Source organism: Festucalex cinctus, chromosome 12, assembly GCF_051991245.1.
Source record: "Festucalex cinctus isolate MCC-2025b chromosome 12, RoL_Fcin_1.0, whole genome shotgun sequence".
NCBI lineage: Eukaryota > Metazoa > Chordata > Actinopteri > Syngnathiformes > Syngnathidae > Festucalex > Festucalex cinctus.
In genome coordinates, this window is record NC_135422.1 from 4,788,572 (window position 1) to 4,809,693 (window position 21,122).

General features: G+C 38.1%; 1 protein-coding gene across 2 annotated transcripts in view; it reads right to left on the bottom strand.

Annotated features, from left to right (window-relative positions):
- Positions 1-21,122, bottom strand: part of unc79 (unc-79 homolog, NALCN channel complex subunit) — a 50,530-nt gene that overhangs the window by 12,431 nt on the left and 16,977 nt on the right. For both annotated transcript variants that reach the window (XM_077539078.1, XM_077539077.1), the window contains exons 15-35: positions 20,607-20,797; positions 19,660-19,783; positions 19,052-19,192; positions 18,269-18,484; positions 16,818-17,045; positions 16,525-16,666; positions 15,170-15,249; positions 14,943-15,091; positions 14,693-14,850; positions 12,378-12,559; positions 11,218-11,419; positions 10,935-11,117; positions 10,396-10,464; positions 8,478-8,767; positions 7,727-7,909; positions 6,575-6,737; positions 5,237-5,386; positions 2,407-3,630; positions 2,227-2,328; positions 671-787; positions 481-583 (exon numbers count right to left, since the gene is read on the bottom strand). In XM_077539078.1, the coding sequence (XP_077395204.1) occupies positions 481-583; positions 671-787; positions 2,227-2,328; positions 2,407-3,630; positions 5,237-5,386; positions 6,575-6,737; positions 7,727-7,909; positions 8,478-8,767; positions 10,396-10,464; positions 10,935-11,117; positions 11,218-11,419; positions 12,378-12,559; positions 14,693-14,850; positions 14,943-15,091; positions 15,170-15,249; positions 16,525-16,666; positions 16,818-17,045; positions 18,269-18,484; positions 19,052-19,192; positions 19,660-19,783; positions 20,607-20,797 (4,397 nt within the window). The remainder of the gene's footprint in view (positions 1-480; positions 584-670; positions 788-2,226; positions 2,329-2,406; positions 3,631-5,236; positions 5,387-6,574; positions 6,738-7,726; positions 7,910-8,477; positions 8,768-10,395; positions 10,465-10,934; positions 11,118-11,217; positions 11,420-12,377; positions 12,560-14,692; positions 14,851-14,942; positions 15,092-15,169; positions 15,250-16,524; positions 16,667-16,817; positions 17,046-18,268; positions 18,485-19,051; positions 19,193-19,659; positions 19,784-20,606; positions 20,798-21,122) is intronic.

Sequence of the window (21,122 nt, forward strand, 5' to 3'; positions counted from 1 at the left end):
GCAAATGTATGAATTTAAACAAGTCAAAAATTAGTATTAATAATCTTCTTTTTTTTATGATTATGCTGATTTTGTAATTGTGGAGTGTAATCATTGAAAATGCAATTGAATTTCGATTAATTGCACAACCCTGGTATTGGCTGATTACCCAGCCTTATTTCAAGGTAGCAATACTCGTGATAGTGGCCGATACCAGTATCGGCCGCCCTCTTGTGGCCATTTTATGATCAGCAACCAGAAATCAGAAATTGGAAGAATATAAAATTGCCATTAATTTCATGTAATTATAAGTAAACTTTAAAAATTATTTTAATTTTTTTTTGGGGGGGGTATTGATGTATCAAAATTATTAGTGGTCTTCGTACTTGGTATTGATTACTACTCAAGATTAAGTCATTTTACTTGTATCAATCTGAAAAAAAAAGTGGTATCAAACATTCATATTATAGCGTACAGGCAACTGAAAGTGTATTAATTCACCTGTCAGACATTAAAGTTGGCTGCTCATCAATGAATTCTTCAGGTGCAGGGACAAACATGCTAACTGTGCTTGGTGCAGAAAGCAGACTGGTCTTTGTTGGACCTGCAATATAAAAAAATAAATTAAAAAAAAATCCTTAAAAATAAAACGGAAGTTGTTGGGGTTACTGGGGCTGATGCAATGACCGACCTGTGTCCCAGGTGCTGATGTTGTGCGGTGCACTGGACTGATGCTCCAGCTGCCTCTTCATCAGCTGGCTCATGGTCAGTGCGCCCAGAGAACCTCGCTTCACCTGCCGGTACTGAGCTGAAGGTCACACACAAACAAACACACACACACACACATTGCTGCTCAGGTATCCGTGCAGGCAGATTGCGTGTGTGGTGATATGGAAAATGAATGTTTCAAGGACGATAAAACAGATGGTGAATCCAAGTAACCGTGAAAACGCGCCATTTAGCCACTGCGCTATTACTGCAGAGCTATTTTTGTTTTGAGCGAAATTAGCAAGTAATGTTTTAGAATCCTACCAGATAGGGATGTAATGTAACGATATGCAAACATCACGATACGATAAATATCACGATATGAACCTCACGCTAGGATAATTATCACGATATTGTGGGGAGGTTGGCGATAGGTTGCCACTTTATAATGTCACAAATTTAATTTACGTAATTTATTATAATTGATCATTTTTTTTCCTCTCAGATTTGCCACTTTACAATGTCGCAAAGTTGCGAGTTTATTTCTCGTAAATTTGTGAGTTTTATTCTCGCAAATTTGCCACTTTATAATTCCACAAATTTAATTTAATTTATTTTAATTAAAATTAAGTTTTTCTTTTCAGGTTTGCCACTTTATAATGCTGTAAATTTGCAAGTTTATTTCTCGTAAATTTGTGAGTTTTATTCTCGCAAATTTGCCACTTTATAATGCCACAAATTTAATTTAATTTATTTTAATTAAAATTAAGTTTTTCTTTTCAGGTTTGACACTTTATAATGCTGCAAATTTGCGAGTTTATTTCTCGTAAATTTGTGAGTTTTATTCTCGCAAATTTGCCACTTTATAATGCCACAAATTTAATTTAATTTATTTTAATTAAAATTAAGTTTTTCTTTTCAGGTTTGCCACTTTATAATGCTGCAAATTTGCGAGTTTATTTCTCGGAAATTTGTGAGTTTTATATTTTCGCAAATTACCACTTTATAATGTCACAAATTTTATTTAATTTATTTTAATTAAGTTTTTCCTCTCAGATTTGACACTTAATAGTGTTGGAAATTTGTGAGTTTATTTCTCGTAAATTTGTGAGTTTTATTCTCGCAATTTTGCCACTTTATAATGTCACAAATTGTATTATTTTTTTTTTCTTGTAAATTTGTGAGTTTTTTTTCTCGGGATATTACCCACCCCCTGTTAAAAAAAAAATACATATTTATATGTAGCCCTAATACTTAATAGTAAAAACTCACAATATGCCAAAAACACTATGTATATGTATTTGCTGATATGACTGATTAATATGAGAGATAATTACCGCAGTGGCCAAAACATTCCTAAATAAAATTAAACGGTACTCATAAATTAACCACCAGAGGGTGCTGCAACCACACAAATGGAACACAACCTCAACTTTTCAACAGATGAGCTGCCTTTGATATCGCGACATGACGACAACGATATTGTGGCAATTTCCATATCGCTATATCGCGATATTGCAGTTATCGTTACATTCCTACCAGATACTGAAGAGCGGTGACTTGTTTCGGGCAATGCGGCTTCAAGTGTCGGCGCTGAGGACGATTCTCGCGGCTTTTCCAATGTAGACAGAGCTTTGTGATCTGCACGGTAAAACAAACAAACACTTTGGGTTCATGAAATCAAATGGACAAAACGGTCTTGTATTGTTCTTCGCTCACCTGCGTCCGCAACCTGCTCGTTACCGAGCTTATCAAAAGTGTTGAACGAGATGTCCAGGTACTCCCTCTGGATGGCGCTCACAGCGATCTTCCTCTGCTTCCGTTGCCGGGGAACAATCTGAATTTTGAACTCTGCCTCGTCGTTGTCATCGCCGTCGTGTGGTTTGACCTCGCCGTCCGCTTCGTCGCCCATGTCGTCGTCGTCCTCATCGTCGCCGTACTCTTCCTCGTCGTTGCTCCTCTCCGGTGAGGACAAAGGTTCCGCTTTGTCTTCCGGGATGTCCAGGAAGATCGTCCTGCCGGAGGGGCTGGAGCCCTTGGCTTCCTCGAGTGTCCCGAACGCCTCGTCCAGTGACGTGTCCGGCACGTGGGGGGTCTTCCTCAGCAGGTCTCGCTTCTGCTTCAGGGTCATGATGGGACTCTCGTGGCAGATGTTTTCCAGTCGTTCCAAAGAACTCGAAGGAGTCAGTTTCTTTTCCAAACGTTCTCCCGTCAGAAGGTCCGGGATCTTTTTGTCACTGGAGCAGTCCTCAACACTCACCTGCACCACAGGGGACAGCCGCAACGTGTTACTACTGGCAGGGGAAGCCACAACTTTCGGACTGCCGTTGAACTTTGAGCCAGTTATGGTGTTGAGGTCAAAGTCCTCGTCACTCTCAACGATCCTGAGTGGCGGTAAGGATTCGAACACTAACGAATCGCTGTCAGACATGGAGAGCAGGGAGTGTTTCTCCGGAATGGAGGTGCAGTCGGAAGAGAGGTCGATAAGGTCTTGGTCCTCCTTTCCCGCAGCTGACCCCCCAGCGGAGCCGTGATCCAGCTTGTCCTCAAAAGTCTCCATGCAGCTGAGACGGACTTCGGGGATGACAGGTTTGGAGATGTCGGACTGGCCGCCCCGAGAGCCCCGCCTGGCCACCGCGTCGCTGCCCTCCACTCGAACCCAAGAGCCGTCGGACGATCCTTTGCCGTGACGCCTGATGTGGGCGGCGGCCGAAGGGGGCGGGACGACGGGGGGCGCCTGTAGGTCGCAGCGGTCGATGCAGGATTTGCGTCGATGTTCGTCCAGGTTGAAGAGGATGGAGTCCGTGTTGGAGATGTCCAGCGACTTCTGCTTGTTCATGGCCTGCAGACGCTTCTTCCTGGTGCTCTCTTCCCTCACGCAGTGCAGGATGCTGTCCTGAAGGGCGGCGCTGGCTTCCCGGTACTCTGACAGCTCAATTTCACCTGACGTGGGTAAAAAAAAAAAAGTTGTGCCGTCAAACGTTGTGACAGCTATGGCTATTTGAAAGCGCTATATAAATAAAGATAACTTGACTTTACTTCTATCGATATTGATTAACTCATTTGCTCCCAATAACTTATAAATACCTTTTTTTTTGTTTTAAGTGTCCCAAAGACGTATTTATACGTTGTTGTTTTTTTTGTTTTTGTTTTTTGTTTTATGCTAGAACATACAGAAGGCTTTGATGCAGATCGGTTGCAGAAATGGTAGTTATTACACAAACGGCCAGCAGGTGGCAGCAGAGCAAATGAGATCAACCAGGGCCATGATGAAAACAAGCTGCTTCCCCACAATTCTAAGCAGATTTGTGACTAATGATGAAACGTAGCTATATTCTAATGCTGATTTCTGCTAAACGTAAACATATAAAAATAGACTTTTTTGTCCTGATGATGTTGCATGTTTTTATAGCAATAGAAGACAATATTCTGTGGGCCTTGCGAAATCAGTCAAAATTAAGTAAAACAGCCAGGAGCGAACTTCTGTGAAAATGGTTAATAGTGGAATATAATTTTTTCTTCGATATCAAAGACATGATTAAAAACTCCACAAACATTAAATTCCAAATGACATTTTGTGGAGGCAGTAACTGGTTGATTTAGTTTATTCATGAAATTAACACGTGTTATAATCACTTAAGTGTCACACAAACATTGACATCAGCAAGGGTGAGATGAAAATATGTTCATCATTCGAATTCAATAACTGTAAATATAAATGTAAAAGATTCGGAATTTTAAAGTGCAGTAAGTCAGGTCTTTCATAAATGTAAGGAAATACTTTGAAATTTATGTGAACAGTAAATCTCAAGAAAACAGTAAAATATAAAAACAAATGCGGCCTTTAAAATTATATTTTCTTATGAATTTATGGGAAAAAGAGATATTATCATAATCAATTCATGGTTTTATTAATTGATAGGCTCAAAAATAAAAATAGATTTGATATTGATTATTCGATTTTTAAACCGATCCTTACAAATGATTACATTTTTTTAATGAATTAATTGCAATATCCCATAATTAATCGCGATTAATCACATTTTTCTACTTCTGCTTCTACTTTCGTCCTCAAAACAAATATTTACTTGAGTAAAATCTTGGAATTAATGTCAAATCATCAAATAGAAAGTACATTTATCATCAAAGACTGCTCCAATAGCTTTCTTTTGGTCCTTGAATAGAATATTTTTGCCTTCAGCTTTACATGCCATCTTTTTTATTATAGAAACAATTTTCACAACTTCTCGCTTATAGGTTTAGTTTTGCTCACCAGCAGCAAATTTGGTTTGTGAGGCCGTGTGGAGGTAACTTGAGCTAAGAATTTTGCTCTGAGATGATATGCCAACTAATATGCCAGTTGAATTTGGCTCTTCAAAGTGTGTCAAATTGCTTTATAATTCTCCAACAAGCATCAAGCAGGTAAATCAGAAATCACATTGAATTAACAGAGTTAACACCTTAATTTTGACAGCACTTGTGAAAAGCAATTGTAAGAGATCAGGAAAGAAAACATGTCATGAGTGAGCAGAAATGTCCGCACTCTTACTTTTCTTTGCATTCAGCTCAACTGGTTGGTATTTCACAGACTTGCTGCCGCCAATTCTCTTCAGGCGGGCAAAGAAGGTTTGCGATTCCTTGTTAGCGGCCCCGGTGGGTGTGTCATGAACATCGGACTCATCAAATACACTGTCCTCCTCTGAAATAAAGTGAAGAATTGCAGAATGAAACACATTCATCATTGTGCCTCAAAATTCATGTTTTTTAAAACATGCTGTGTTAATAGCGCCTCCAAGGAGGTTATGTTTTCATTGAAAAAGGGTTTGTGTGTGTTTTTTTTAATTCCTTTTTACATCAACCTTGCTTTTGCCCCCTGCAATCACACATTAACAACATCCTAAAAACTATAAACCCAGGGGTGTCCAAACTACAGCCTGGGGGCCATTTGCGGCCCGCCATCCATTTTGTAGTGGCCCGCAACATAAGCTAAAAATGGCATTTGACTCAGTTCAAATAAAATAAAAACAAAAATGTTTGGAGATGGTCAAAGTAGGAAGGGAGGGTGTCGAAAAACACAGGTGCTATTAAAGTTTATTTTAGTTAACTAAAACTAACGGAAAAAAAGCTAAAATTCAAAACTACAATTTCGTTAACGAAATAAGATAAAAACGAAGATGAAAACTAACTGAAACTACATTTTACAAAACTAACTGAAAATTATAGCAAAAATGTCCTTCGTTTTTGTCTTTGGTAATTAATTTAATGCATGAGCCTGTGGGGATGATTTGAAATGTGATTTTTAGTTGATTTATTTAGATATAAACCAGAATAATAACGTTGCACCCATGGTGTTTTTTAAATATTGTGCACAAGTAATACACATTAAAAAAAAAAAAAAAAACTAATACTGAAACTAACTAAAATAAAACTAAGCATTTATTAAAGAACTAAAACTAATAAAAAACTAACAGAACCACCCTGAAAACTAATTAAAACTAACTAAATTAAAAAAACAACAACCTCAAAACAAAATAAAAACTAAAATGAAAAATTCCAAAACTATAATAACCCTATTGACATATTACAAATAAATTAGTTTATATATTGTACCATTTTTTTATAAATATGCAAAAGAACAAATAAATTATTTGTACAATTTTTAGGACTAAACACAATTTTTCTTCATAACATTATGTGGCCCTTGCGTCCTTCTGATTTCTTGTATGTGGCCCTCAAATGAAAAAGTTTGGACACCCCTGCTATAAACACCTCTAAAAATTCCCATCTTTGATAATGGGCAAATATAGAAATATAAATATATATCTGTAGGCAGAAAGAGAAGCTATTAAAATGTCATTTCTCTGATTCGAGATCTGAGCATTTTCACCTTTTTCCTTTTCACTGTAACGGCTCATGTTGGAGTTGTCACTGTAGAGGGGACCAGCGGTGGCGTGGGGCCGGCAGCTGTGATACTGCGCGTTCAGGGTGTTGATGGTAATGTAGATCAGATGGAGGACGACTTTACTTCCATCCATTTCTCTGTAGGGATACTGAAAAAAATGACATTTGTATCTTTTTATTTATTTTTTTGCAGCAATGAGCATTAGAACATGGCTAAGTTTCATCATTATTCACAAATCTGTTTAGAATTGTGGGGAAACAGCTTGTTTTCATCATGGCCCTGGTTGATCGCTTATACTATGCTGCCACCTGCTGGCCATTTTTGTAATAACTACCATAGCTTTAACTCTTTGACCGGCAAAAACTTTTAATAACGATTCATAAAATCGCGATATATGTCGCCATAAACTAAAAATGACGTCAACTACGTTTTGTTTTCTTGTTTTTTTAGTCAATGGGCAGTGCAACATCTAAGTGCAGCACTGCCTGGTCAATAGGCTGTGGAATCAAAAACACTCAGTAACTATGGCCAGCAGATGGCAGCATTGTATCTCTTTTCAATGGACTGCCAGTGACTTTTAGACAAACTTTTAGGGTCATTTTTTTTCCATTTTAAATGATGTAAGTAATTAACTGATTAACACAACAGGTGCTCTTCGAATTCGGCAGGCAAAAAAAAACATGAAAAAAAAAAAGCCTTTTTAATTAAGTGATTAATCAAAATTCTAAGATGTGATTAATCTGATGTAATAATTTAATTGTTTGACAGTTCTAGTATAAATACTTAGCAATACTTAGTAATTAATTCAGGTATCTGCAGTTAACGTGAGTATTCATTTTCTAACAACTTTTTACTTTTACTGTGTATACATTTGAGAACAGAACCAGTATCTGTGCTTTCTATTCCTTGTCAAAAAAGGCTTGCATCTTTTTTCAACTTCAACAGATGACAACACGGTGTAAAAAAAAAAAAAAAAAGATGTTCATGCCAGCCTAAAAAAAAAAAAAAAAAAAAAAAAAAAAAACAGCTTCTGGCATTAAAAATTCTGTATATTTTGTATTCAGGTGTCCGTCGGCTAGCATTTTTTGCACTGAAATGTCATGACTAGAAATTCAAAACAGTGGGGGGGGGGTGTACCTTATAAAGAATGACAAGCAGAGCTTTGAGCCACATCTGTCTGATGTGTGGCCTCAGGGCCCAGAGTGAACATCTGGGTGGCTGCTGGAAATAGTGTCTCAGCTGAGGACACGTGCAGTACTTCAAAACTTGAACCACCAGGGGGAGCAGCTGCTTTCCTAAACTGATGTTGTAGTCCATGACCTGAACAAAAGGACATTGCATATTTCAGCCTACAAGGCCCAAACTAATATATTCATGAAAAAGCAGACGTACGTACACGCACATTAACTCATTTACTACCAATAACGTATAAATACGTTTTTTTTTAATGTTCTAAGTGTCCCAAAGACGTATTTATACGTTTTTTCGTTTTTTTATGCTAGAGCATACAGAAGGCTTTGATGCTTTGATTATTACACAAACGGCCAGCAGGTGGCAGCAGAGCAAAGGAGATCAACCAGGGCCATCTCAATTACTCACAATTTTTAATAGATTTGTGAACACTAATGAAACTTAGCTCTCTTCTAATGCTAATTGCTGCAAAACGGAAACAGATAGAAACATACTTTTTTTCCTGATGAAAGAAGAGACTTTAATCTTTCTTTTGGTAGGGTCCATGCTTTTATAGCAATTGAACACAATATTCTGTGGGCCTTTCAAAATCAGTCAAATTCCAGTAAAACAGCTGGAAGCGAACAGGACTGCTTCTGTGAAAATGGCTGGGAGTGAATGAGTTAATAAGTGATATTTTATAATAAAAGCGAGTCACCTGTGCAATACCCGCAATGAAGGCGTTGAAGCACGTGGAGGTGCGCATCTTCTGAGGCGCGATCATGAAGCAGCCCTCCTGCTGGTCGTAACCCAGCAACACGTACAGGTGACGCTTGACCGTGTTGAAGGCCTTGGCGCTGCCAATGTCTGTCTCGGCACTGCTCTTGTCTTTGGCCATGAATTTCATGAGCACCATGATGAGCTGGTGGACAGTCTGGTGGTCGATGCCAGCGTCCTCTGGGAGCAGGTCTCTGATGATGCTGTCATCTTCAGGGGGCAGCGTCTGGCCTGCGTGTGAGACTGAGGCGTCAGGGTTTCGCACATGGAGGGGATGCGGAGCCAGAGGGGATAAAAAAAAAAAAAAAAAAGAGGCAGGAGGCAAGTGTACTCGAAACTCATCTCTCGGCCTTCTCAGTTGAAAATTATTCATAATAAAAGAATGAAAAAACATAAAACAAACAAATGTTTTTTTAAATTTCTTTTATTAATATTATTTTTCTTTCATTACCCGACAATTTTGTCCACATGAGTATATGTTGTCGAAATGTGAACATTAAATGTGATAAATGAAATACATTTAAAGTGTTGTTTTTGCTTTGCAAAATAATGTTGCAAACGACTATTTAAAATATTAAATATGAATATGTTTTAGCCTTATGTTATGACTGTGATTTGGGTTGGTGTCATGGGGTCATTGTGTTATGATGCTGATGCTGTCATTTTCTTATGCAGTTACTATGTCCCTTATGATGTTAATGTATGATCAGGATTTATTAGCCACTCTTAGTTTGTCTAGTCTTATGCAGTTACTATATACCTTATGATGATAGTGTAAGATGATTTATTAAAAAGTCTTAGTTTTTATACCCTTACACAATTACTCTGTCCCCTATAATGATGATAATGTGGTCAGTTGCTATGCAGTTTATATGTACTTATAAAAGTCACTCTTAGTTTGTCTAGTCTTATGTAGGTCAGTTGCTATTCAGTTGGTATGTACCTATATTTGCCACTCTTAGTGTGTCTAGTCTTATGCAGTTACTATGTCCTTTATAATGATAATGGATGATGATGATGACGTATTAGTCAGTCTTAGTTTGTTTAGTCTTACACAGTGACTCTGTCCCCTTTGATGATTATAATGTGGTCAGTTGCTATGCAATTTATATGTACTTATAAAAGTCACTCTTCGTTTGTCTAGTCTTATGCAGTTACTATGTCCCTTATGAAGACAATGTATCATGATTATGTATTAGCCAGTCTTAGTTTGTCTAGTCTTACACAGTTACTCTGTCCCCTATGATGATGATAATGTGGTCAGTTGCTATCTAGTTGCTATGTGCCTATATTAGTCACTCTTAGTCTTGTGCAGTTACTATATCTCTTATGATGATGATGATGATGATGATGATGTATTAGCCAGACTTAGTTTGTATAGTCTTATGCAGTTATTATGTCTTCTATTATGATAATGTGGTCAGTTGCTATGCAATTAATATGCAGTTGCTATGTGTCTATATGAGTCACTCTTAGTTGGTCTAGTCTTATGCAGTTACTATGTACCTTATGATGATAATGTATAATGATGATTTATTAGAAAGTCTTAGTTTGTCTACTCTTACACAGTTACTATGTCCCCTATAATGATAATGTGGTCAGTTACTATGCAGTTGCTCTCTGCCTATATTAGTCACTTTTAGTTTGTCTAGTCAGTCATATTTTATTAGATTGGCCTTTATTTTGTCATATAGAATCGTGCATTGCCCTGGTGAGACTAAGTGAATGTACAGTGAGATTCTTTCGCCCTGTTGTTACTTTAAAGTCACTTGACACCTTATCCATCAGTGTTTATTTAAAAAAAAAAATTGTACATTATGTGGAGCAGTAGTGTTTTCATATTTGTATATTTGATTTACCTGGCAGGACTTTCTCAATCATATCACCGAGTGTTGGGGCGGAGTGCTCTTGCCTGGTAAGCCTTAACGCTACAAAGCAAATATGAAGACCACAGCTTAGAGACTTGACAGGAGAAGGTACCACAGGGCACATATCTAAGCACACACAAACATGTTCAAAAAAAGCAGTCGCCAACCTTTTTTGTGACATGCAGAGGCTTCACGTCAGGCAATAAGCATGTTAAATATATCTCAGCAGTGTTACCTCTCTACTCTGGCACAGTGTAAAATGGTTAACTATTTAGAATGTGTTAATTGAACTCTGTGGAGTGTGGAATAAACCCGGAAACATGTTGAAATTGAGCCATTTTAACACTCGACTTTTTCGTTGTGACAAAGAAAAGGGATATGAGGCATTCGAGATCAGTTTCAGCACTACATTTTTTTTTTTTTTAATTAAATGCATGAGCATGCACTCGAAAATGCTGTTAGACCACCGACTAAATGAAAATGTCACAGAAATACATTTGAGGACAAAGTGGCCAATCCACACTACTCACAGAGTCGGTTGCTCAGTGATTCGGGGAGCGAGAATGCCCGCTTGGACTCTGGCGGGCCGCCCTTGACGCTGTCACGCAGGGAGCGCACACTCTTCTGGCGGTTCCTGGCAAAGCGCGCCCGTCGTATTTTCCACATTGCGGCGTCGCTGAGGTTTGCCACGTTGGTTCGCACCGCAGTGATGGCTGTCGAAAGAAAGGTGAGGATTGGAATTTGGAATATAAATGGATTGTGATGTGGCCGTCACAGGTAAAATGATGTTAGGTGACTTTGGCTTTAGCGTACTTGTCGGAAAAGGGAACTCCTTGTTACAGTCTAGGTGCAACTGAGCCTCCAGCGACAATGTTTCAAAGCGGTTGACGAAGAACTCCCAGCTGAGGGCAGGTACGTCTTTCTTCAGGAAATGAAGCAGGAGGAGCTTGCTGAGGATGACGGGCCGATCCCTCACGACTGTGTCAAACTGGAAATCCAGGCAGAGGCACAAGCTCTGCAGAACACAAACGAAAGCACAACACATATTTGCATACCCTGTAGTGCAGTGGGGGCCATTTGCGCCCCGCCGTCCATTTTTCAGTGGCCTGCGGCATATGCTAAAAATGGCATTTGACTCAGTTAAAATAACTGAACAAAAACAAAAATGTTTGGAGATGGTCAAAGTAAGAAGGGAGGGTGTCGGAAAAACACAGGCGCCATTAAAGGTTATTTTGGTTAACTAAAACTAATGAAAAAACTACAACTAAAATTCAAAAAACAATATTGTTACTGAAATAAAATAAAAACGAAAATGCTTTTAAAAAACGGAAACTAACTAAAACTAACTACAAATATAGCAAACATGTCCTTCGTTTTAGTCTTTGGTAATTAATTTCATGCATGAGCATTTGGGGATGAATTTAAATGTGATTTTTAGTATATTTATTTTGATATAAAGCGGAATAATGACGTTTGAAAGTATGTCACACAGAAGTGACGTCATCTAGCAGCAGCCAATAGAAAAGCACCTTCAGATGACGTTGCACCCAACGTGTTTTTTAAATATTGCGCACAAATAATGCACATTTGTTTAAAAAAAAACTAATACTAAAACTAACAAACTACACTAAAACTAAGCATTTTTTAAATAACTAAACTAATACAAACTAACAGAAACACCCTGAAAACTAATAATAACTAACTAAAATGAAAAATTCCAAAACTATAATAACCCGACTGTCATATTACAAATAAATTGGTTTATATACTGTATTATTTTTGTAAATATGCAAAAGCACAAATAAATTATTTTTTACAATTTTTAGGACTAAACACAATTTCTCTTCATAACATTATGTGGCCCTTGCGTCCTGATTTTCTGTATGTGGCCCTCAAATGAAAACGTTTGGACACGACAATGTCGTGTCTTCGGAAAGCTTACTGCTGTGAGTTGAAGGAACTTATGTGAGCACCTGCAGCGCTGGCCTCTTGATGGTGTCCAGCAGCAGTCTGGCTCGGGTGGCCACGGCCGGATTGACATCCTCCACCGAAGCCAGGAAGCAGCAGAAGGCTTGAGCCAAGGAGTACTTGAGCAGGTGGTTTTTAGTCACCGCGCCAATGTCTAGGAAGCGGCACAGCACTGCAACCTTCTCCACTGTGAGAATATCATAAACAGAACAATTTAACCATTTTTATATACTGTAATGTGTAGCGTAAATTTCCCATTTACCGTAATCAACCATACTGTTGCTGCCATTAGAGGCAACGCTCATTTATTTAATTGATTAATTTCATAGTTTTGATTTGGTAGTAAAAGAAAAATAAGTAGTCATTATTTTTAATGTAAAAAATGTTAAATAAGCCATAATATTCAGATAAATTCATTTGATTTGAAACCTTTATTGAAAAGGGGAAAAAACCTTTTGTTCCATCATACGTTGCTAAGGGACAACGTTAATTGACGCACAGGTGGACGATAAGGAAGGAGCTTGTCCAGAAGACGTGCTTTTTTTTATTATTCCTTTTGAGTGAATGTGGCCAATGAGGTAAATACTTGTCATTTAATTTCTTAATTGTTTATTGTGAAGCCTCTTCATTTTGTGTGCTAATTGAGCTTATTTTCGCTCTTTTCTTAGTTCTGACGGCATTGTTGGTGTGTTGTTTAACATGTACAAGACATGTAGACGAGATTAAATGTCTGTTGAAACCCAAGAACGAATTTGAGCCGTGATTGAACTCAAAGGGAGAAACACATACAATAAATCCCTTGCCTGAAATTAACTTGTTTAACTGCTGCACTACACAAGAATGAACACTAGATGTCAGTGTAGGCACAATAACGTTCAAACAGCCTGTCGGTCATGTCACACTCGAGTAAACATGATCACTGTATCACAAGTATTTATTCCAGCAAAAGAATATTAGTTGGGCTTTGGAAAGATTGAAATATCACCTTAATTTTGGCATTTATTTCAATGTAGGCTTATCATCAACCCACTGGCCAAGAGATACATTTGGTTAGCCTACACGGCTACAAGGACGAGTAAATCACAAAGATCCTTTATTGCCTGTCCATCAGAGGACATATCTCTGATTCTCTCAAGGTCAACTTGCAGCCAATCACAAGGTGGTTAAAAAAAAAAAAAAAAAAAAAGTCACATCAAGCCGTCAATTCCTATTTGCCGGGTGTTCGAGCCGCACTGTAACCATGACAACAAGGGAGGAGATGTGGGCAGTGGTGTAGGACGTATGTTATATAAAGAAAAAGGGGGTCTTGTTAAAATGGTTCACTCGTCGGATACTTATAAAGCACAAGATTGGGGATTTAGGACCATTATGATGAGCAATACTTATACATCCACAGTGAACACAAGAATATTGTATCTTAATTTAACCTGCTCCAAAACAAGAGCTGCAACAAAAAAAATTAAACTATCAATCCATCTATTTGGGTCATATGGTGAGTTGGAGCCTCTCATATCAGACTTGTGGGAGAAAAGCAGACGGATCATTTTGAAATTTCAATTGATTTATATATAGAGTTGTTTATTAACTCATATACTCCCAAAAACGTATAAAAACGTTCTATTTTAAATACCGCCATGCTCCCAAAGACGTATTTAAACATTTTTTATGTTTTTCAATGTAGAACATACAGAAGGCTTTGAAGGAATGGGAGTTACTACATAAACGGCCATCAGGTGGCAGCAGAGTATAAGAGATCAAACAGGGCCATGTTGCAAAAGGCTCTTTCGCCCACTGTTTTAAACAGATTTGGGAATAATGATGCAACTTAGCTATATTCTAATGCTAATTGCTGCAAAACGGAAACAGATAGAAATATACTTTTTTCCCCCTCTAATGAAAGAAGAGACTCTAATCTTTCTTTTGGTAGGTTCCATGTTTTTATAGCAATAGAACACAATATTCTGTGGGCCTTGCAAAATTCAGTTCTATGGCTGTGAGTGAATGAGTTCATGTGTACTTATTGTATGTTGTTTGTAGTGATAGAAAACTGCACAGCAAAATAATTAGCACTACAGAATTTCTTTTGGTTACTTTATTTAACTTTACGAGAGGGGCATTTATTAGAATCTGAATTTTTGGGCATACGCAGTGCAAGCAACTGTACTACAAACTATAATAAATATATTTAAATACAGCTCATACAACGCTTCTCATTTGTGCAGGTTTAGAGTATCAAAACACCAATTTTGTTTTTCACCCCGCATCTCCTCAATAAATCGTCTCAAGGGGCAGAGGCGGAGAAGAAAAAGATTCATGTCACCTGCTTCAAATCGTATTTTCCAATCTTTGCTGTTGAAGTTTGTGTTGATGAGGTTCCAGAAGATGTCCGCCCCGTGGGACAGGGAGAGCGCGTGGAGGAGCTGAGGCACCGCCAGAGAGGCCAGCTGGCAAAACTCGGACTTTAACATCGACCACAGACTGAAACGCAAATAGAAACGAGTCGCATTGAGCATTCCTTACTAAGCCAATGTGTTCAGGGGCGTTGCGGAATGGTGTCATTTAGCACGTACCATGGGATGAGCATTTTTTCTTGGATGTAAGCCAGAAATTGGGGGTGATCCTTACGGGCGAAGTACAAACACTCTCCATGCAGACACAAGATCCTCAGACAGTTCAGCATGTTAAACAAGATGTCGGGCTCTTCAAACTTGGACATTTCCTGAAAAAGAAAAAGAAAACAAACGTAAACCACCAAAGCACGAATGCCTTAATGTAATTTCTACCCGCTAAATTTTACCTGCAAGATGGTGTAGATAAGTTTTAAAGACACGGGAAGTTGCTGGTAGGAGAACCTTTTATCTGAGTTGTTTTTCATTGCTGCAAGAAAATGAATGATTTTTTAAATACGTACAATTATTCCATGTCATATGAACCCATTTTCTGCTACAAATTTGATGTGACGTATCTTTTACATGAATAATCAATAAAATTATGGATGTATATTATCACTTTTTTTTTCCAGTACTCTGCACCAATACCGAAGTACCGATACCACTAGCACTTTTGATGCAAAAAAAAATTCCCCCAAAAATGACGAATGATTTTAAAGAAAGATGCCAATTTTCTATTCTTTTAATTTGTTATTTCTAGTTCTAGTGAAAATACGGCTGGTATCGGTACTCGCCCATCCCTACTTTTCATACATAAAATTTCTAGTAAAAAAAAAAATATAATAATAATAATAATTTAAATAATTTAAAAAGGACATAATTTTAAAGAAAGACCTGCATATCCCGATATAGCATTTTCCTTAAAACTGCATGAAATTAACGGCAATTTTCTATTCTTCTAATTCATACATTTTAGTTCCTGAGCATAAAACGGCCACAAGAGGGAGATCGATAATGGTATTAGCTGTCATCACGAGTACTGATAGGTTGGAATGAGGCTGGGTATCGGCCCAATACTGATACCTGGCATGACCTGGCAATACCTGGAATTTACCCGTCCCTACTTTTGAAACAGAAAATTTCTCAAAAACAAAACAAAACAAAAAAAAAAAACAATGACCGATTTTTTTTTTAAAGAAAACCTTACATATCCCAATATGTCACTTTCCTTAAAATTGCATGAAATAAATGACCATTTTTCCATTCTTTTAATTTCTAATTTATAGTTCCTGGCCATAAAACAGCCACAAGAGGGCAACTAATATTTGTATCAGCCATTATCGAAAGAACCGATGCCTTGTGGGAAAAAAAAAAAAAAAAAAAGGCCGGTATCGACCCAATAGCAATACCTGTTATCGGTACTCGCTCATCCTTAAATAAAATAACCAAACTGTTCAAGCATATCATAGCTGCATAAAAGCTGGCAGAAGATTGATGAGTTTGTTCCATGACAACATTTGATTTTGTGGATCATATTTGATCGAATCGAGTGAGCCACACAAAGCTTTCTGTCGCATATTTACGATTGCTTGTCACATTCGCACGCCGCATACATTATTCCAGGAGGCAAGGCAAAATGTGGGCCTTCCTCAGATACACCTGTCACCACTTCAGGGGCACAGAGACTTCAGCTATTGTTTATTTAGCCTCATGTGATGTTATTTTTGTGCACAGTTTGTCTTGTGACGGGGATGACACTTACGTGCAGTATCAGGAGAGTGGTTGCTGGGGTTGTCAGTGTGTGCCGCACTCGGGTTGTCTTCTTCCTCACTTCCGTTCCCCGCTCCGAGGGAGAAATCTGGCTGAGGAAGCAATAATGTTTCCTCTAAACTATCTGTCGGTTCCTGCGGAGAAAATCAGTCACATGTTTCAAATCTAGACAGAAGATGAGTCGGGTTGGTTTGGGGGGGGGCAGCATGCTATTTTAAAGCTTGAGTTGCTAACGTGCAGGGTTCATTAACATTCAGTGGAATAAAAATGCACGCTGCGTCTCACCACCAGGCGAATCTCTTCCCGGGGGGTCAGCCTCTCCAAAAGCTCGCAGCCCAGCTGGTAACACAGGATGCTGGATTGGCAAAGGCTGCACTCCAGGGCCTTCTCATCCTTCTGGCAGGTGTGCGAGCCCCCCCACGGGGCTTGGAAGACATTGTTGATGATCCCTACAATATCTTTCCCCAGGCTGGTGTCTAAACCGAGCATCACGCCGTCATCCTGCAGCTCCATCTGGGGCAGCGGGCAGGGAGGTGACCGTTAAGAAGACGCAAAAGGAAGCGGAGCACGACGCGCTAATCTCGAGATCCCACCTGTGGGCACTGCTGTCATTTGCTTTGTTGCGCTTGTTGCGACTTGAGTGACAACTATATATGGTGCTCGTTACTCTCTAAAAACAGTTGAGTGAAAAAGAACCCAATTTGGGTCCAAAAGGGGCCGACTCAAATGATTGGGTTAATCATTTCAACCAAAAAGATGGGTCATATAAATAACATTAAAACAACCCAAAAAATGAGCTTTGAGTTGTTCTTTTCACCTATTGGATAAAAAAGAAAAGAAAAAAAAAGCCTGCTAGTGGGTTAATGATTAGACCAACTTTTTGGTTTAAATAAGTAAACCAAAATGTTGGATCCAATAATTCAATTTGGGTTATTTATTTTTGACCCAAATTTTTGTTTTTCATGCACAACCTCAAATGGTGGGCCAGTACTTCCCACAATTTAGTTAGTTTAAAAAAAAAAAAAAAAAAAAAAGGTTTAGTGGGTTATTCATTAGATCAGTTTTTTGGTTTACCAAGTAAATAATTCATCGAAAACATTGGCTCAATCCCACAAAAAAAATTTTTTTTTGTGGATTATTCATATGACCCAACAGTTTGATTTAAATAAGTAAACCAAAAAGTTGGATCAGACCCTTTTTGTCCCAATTTGTTTTGTTTTTTTTACCCATATTTTTTGTTTTTCACGCAAAACCAAAAATGTTGGATCGGTCCTACCCAAAATCCAGTTGTTTTGCTTCAAAAAAAAAAAAAAAAAAAAAAGCCTTTTATTCATGAGACCAACTTTTTTGATTTACAAAATAAATAAATAACCCAAAACATTGGGTCAATCCCCCCAAAATTTGTTGTTTTGTGGGTTATTCATATGACCCAATTTTTTGGTTTAAATAAGTACAACAAAACGATGAATTGGCCCCTTTTTGACCCAATTTGGATTATTTATTTTTGGTTTTCATGCACCAAAATTTTTTGTTGTTGTTTTGGTTTAAAAAAAAAAAAAAAGGAAGAAAAAAAAAGAAGTTTGGTGGATTATTCATTTGAACCAACTTTTTGGTTTAAATAAAGAAACTAAAATGTTGAATCAGTTACTTTTTGGCCCAATTCGGGTTATTTTTGACCCAACTGTTTTTAGTGCGCATACTTCAATACATGTGTTCAATACATTTCAGAAGGTCACCTGTTTTAGTACGAGGTCAAACATGAGGATGAAACAGCCCAGATTCATGTCGTCGTCGTCACAATCTAAATCCAAGGCACAATGGCCGGTGGCGTGGCCCAGGTTCTTAAACGGACTACAGCGGAGCGGACTGCGGAACGGGCTCCTGAAAGGACTTGGGAACGGGCTGAGGGTGTTGTGCTGCCCACGGCGACCCGGATCTGACACCACACTCACCTACATGGACACAAGCCATCACAAGTTGTGTGACAGTTGTGTGAACAGATGAAGTTTGTATGTTGGATTTTTTGTCAAATTTCTATATATATATATATATATATATATATATATATATATATATATATATATATATATATATATATATATATATATATATATTATAAAATTATCATGTTGTTGACATGTTTTTAGGTAAAATGTTAAATAGTTTCTGAACTGCTTTAAAATGTTTAAGCTCAACCCTGATATGTCAGTTGGACTGCATTGATTGTAAATGGGAGCCTTACATCTATATTGCAGTTAAGTTAAATTAAGCCCTTTCAGGAATCTATATTTAGAAATTGGCAGTTACCATGGCAACATTCAGAATAAGTCAGTGAATGGTAGAAGTTCAAATGTGTTCAGTCTTTCCAAATCTCAAGCGTCCATGAATTTGACCTTCAAGTGATTCAAAAACATCACACCTGCACTTGTTTTCATGTTTTTACGAGCGCACCGGGGAATGATAAAATGATTACGTAAATGCCTTCGTCATTAGAATAAGTTCATTTCTGTCTTCCTCACCCTGCGAGCGCCAGCGTTGCTAGTCAAATCGGAGGCGCGTGCCTTCCTCTGATTGGCCAGCTCCTTCAAAGAGTTCACGCCGTCCGAGAACATCCCAATTAGTAACTGCAGAGGCACCACGATATCCAGCTCTGACAGCACCTGGGAACGTTTCAATCAAAACTGTCACATTGATTGATATTTTCATTTGACTAAAAAGGTGATTTCAAGTTTTGTCTTGATTGAATTGTCAACAATGACTATGCAAATGTGCTGCAAATCCTTTTAACACAGCAAATGACTTCATTTTTTTAAAATATTGGGACATGACATATAAAACAGTGGCAATCCACCACTTCCTCTTTGTGATCTCAATCTGACCTATTTACTAAATTAATGCAATCTCTCCATCACAGTTGTGTCAGAAAACTTGAAAATGATCCATGGCGGCAAGCTCTAAGTGCACATGGGACGTTAGCCAAAATCGCTCCTCTCTCCCCCCGTCTCATTCTGTGACCCAGATCCATATTCAGCAGGCTCCTGCCCAGACTTGACACTCTACGACAACCTGTTCAATTCACACGCACCGCGGGATGGTCAAGGGGAAGAATGTGTGAGTCTATGCTTACATGCAACCACAGCAGAGCCTGCTCTTGCACGGACGCTGGATAGCCAGAAAATCTGCAGCTGATGAAGCCAAACATTTCTTCCATGGAGAAAGGGAGGGGGCACAGCTCAATGTCAAACATCTTGCTGCATGAACAAGCCGGGGAAGAATGATGTTAATAATCCAATGCTTGAAAATAGTTTGTGTCATTCAAGGCTGTCGATATGTCAACATGATTAAGTTATATATTATAATTAAAACTAGAAAAATTTCCGCGGAAATTTTGGATGTGACTGCTGACTCTTGCAAGGTGGAAAGCCGAATGCACTGAACAGTTTGCCAAATGTTAGTGTACTTTACCTCTCAATCAGTCAGCAAGCTAGCATTAGCATGCTAAGCTAACTTAGCATTAGCAATAGCATGATAACTTAACATTAGCATGCTAACTTAGCATTAGCATTTTAAGTTAACATTGGCATATTAAGTTAGCATTAGCATCCTAAATTAGCATTAGCATTAATATGCTAACTTAGCATTAGTGTGCTAATTTAGCATTAGCATGCTAAGATAGCATTAGCATGCTGACTTGGAATTATAAGCTAGCATTAGTTTGTTAACTTAACATTAGCATTAGCATGCTAAGCTAGCAGTAACATGTTAACTTAGCATTAGTGTGCTAATTTAGCATTAGCATGCTAAGGTATCATTAGCATGCTGACTTGGAATTATAAGCTAGCATTAGTTTGTTAACTTAACATTAGCATTAGCATGCTAAGCTAGCAGTAACATGCTAACTTATTAGCATGTTAACTAACTTTAACTTCGGTAAATGTATGTGCGCGCTTCGAAAAAGGTTCTTAATTTGTGGCTCTTTTCCCCCCTTCTCCATTCATTCCTATGGAACTTTTTGGCGGTCACAGCAGTCACATAAATATAGAAATAAAATGGGAAATATGAATAATAATTTACCTAAGGACTTCCCGAAACTCTTTGAGTTGCTGGTCGGGCACTTCTGTGCGGATGGCCTCCAGCCATTCGGGCATGAAACATTCCCACAGTGGTTGGCTGATGACATTGTAAGGGATCAGACACAGGATGCGGTTTAGACCCTCCTTCAGTTGGGTCACTGTGCTACAGGACTTGTCCCAATAACCTCCCACCTGAAGAGAAAAATATAATGCACAACCCAGTGATTGACTGGCAACCAGTCCCGGTTTTATTGTGGCACGTTCTTGTACAGGAAAAACCGCCGCTGTTGATATGTCAGCAGGGCAAATCATGTGCATTGATTTCATGTTCTAAACTACCAAAATTGCTAAATGTTTTTCACTTTTAATTAATCAATCAATCCCCCACTCATAATAATGATAAATAAGTTGAATAATAGTTGTGCAAACCTTCTTAACTGGCTTTTGATGTTGAACCTAGTTACCCATCAAAAAAAAAAAAAAAAAAAAATTGTCATTTGATTTAAAGAAGAATTCA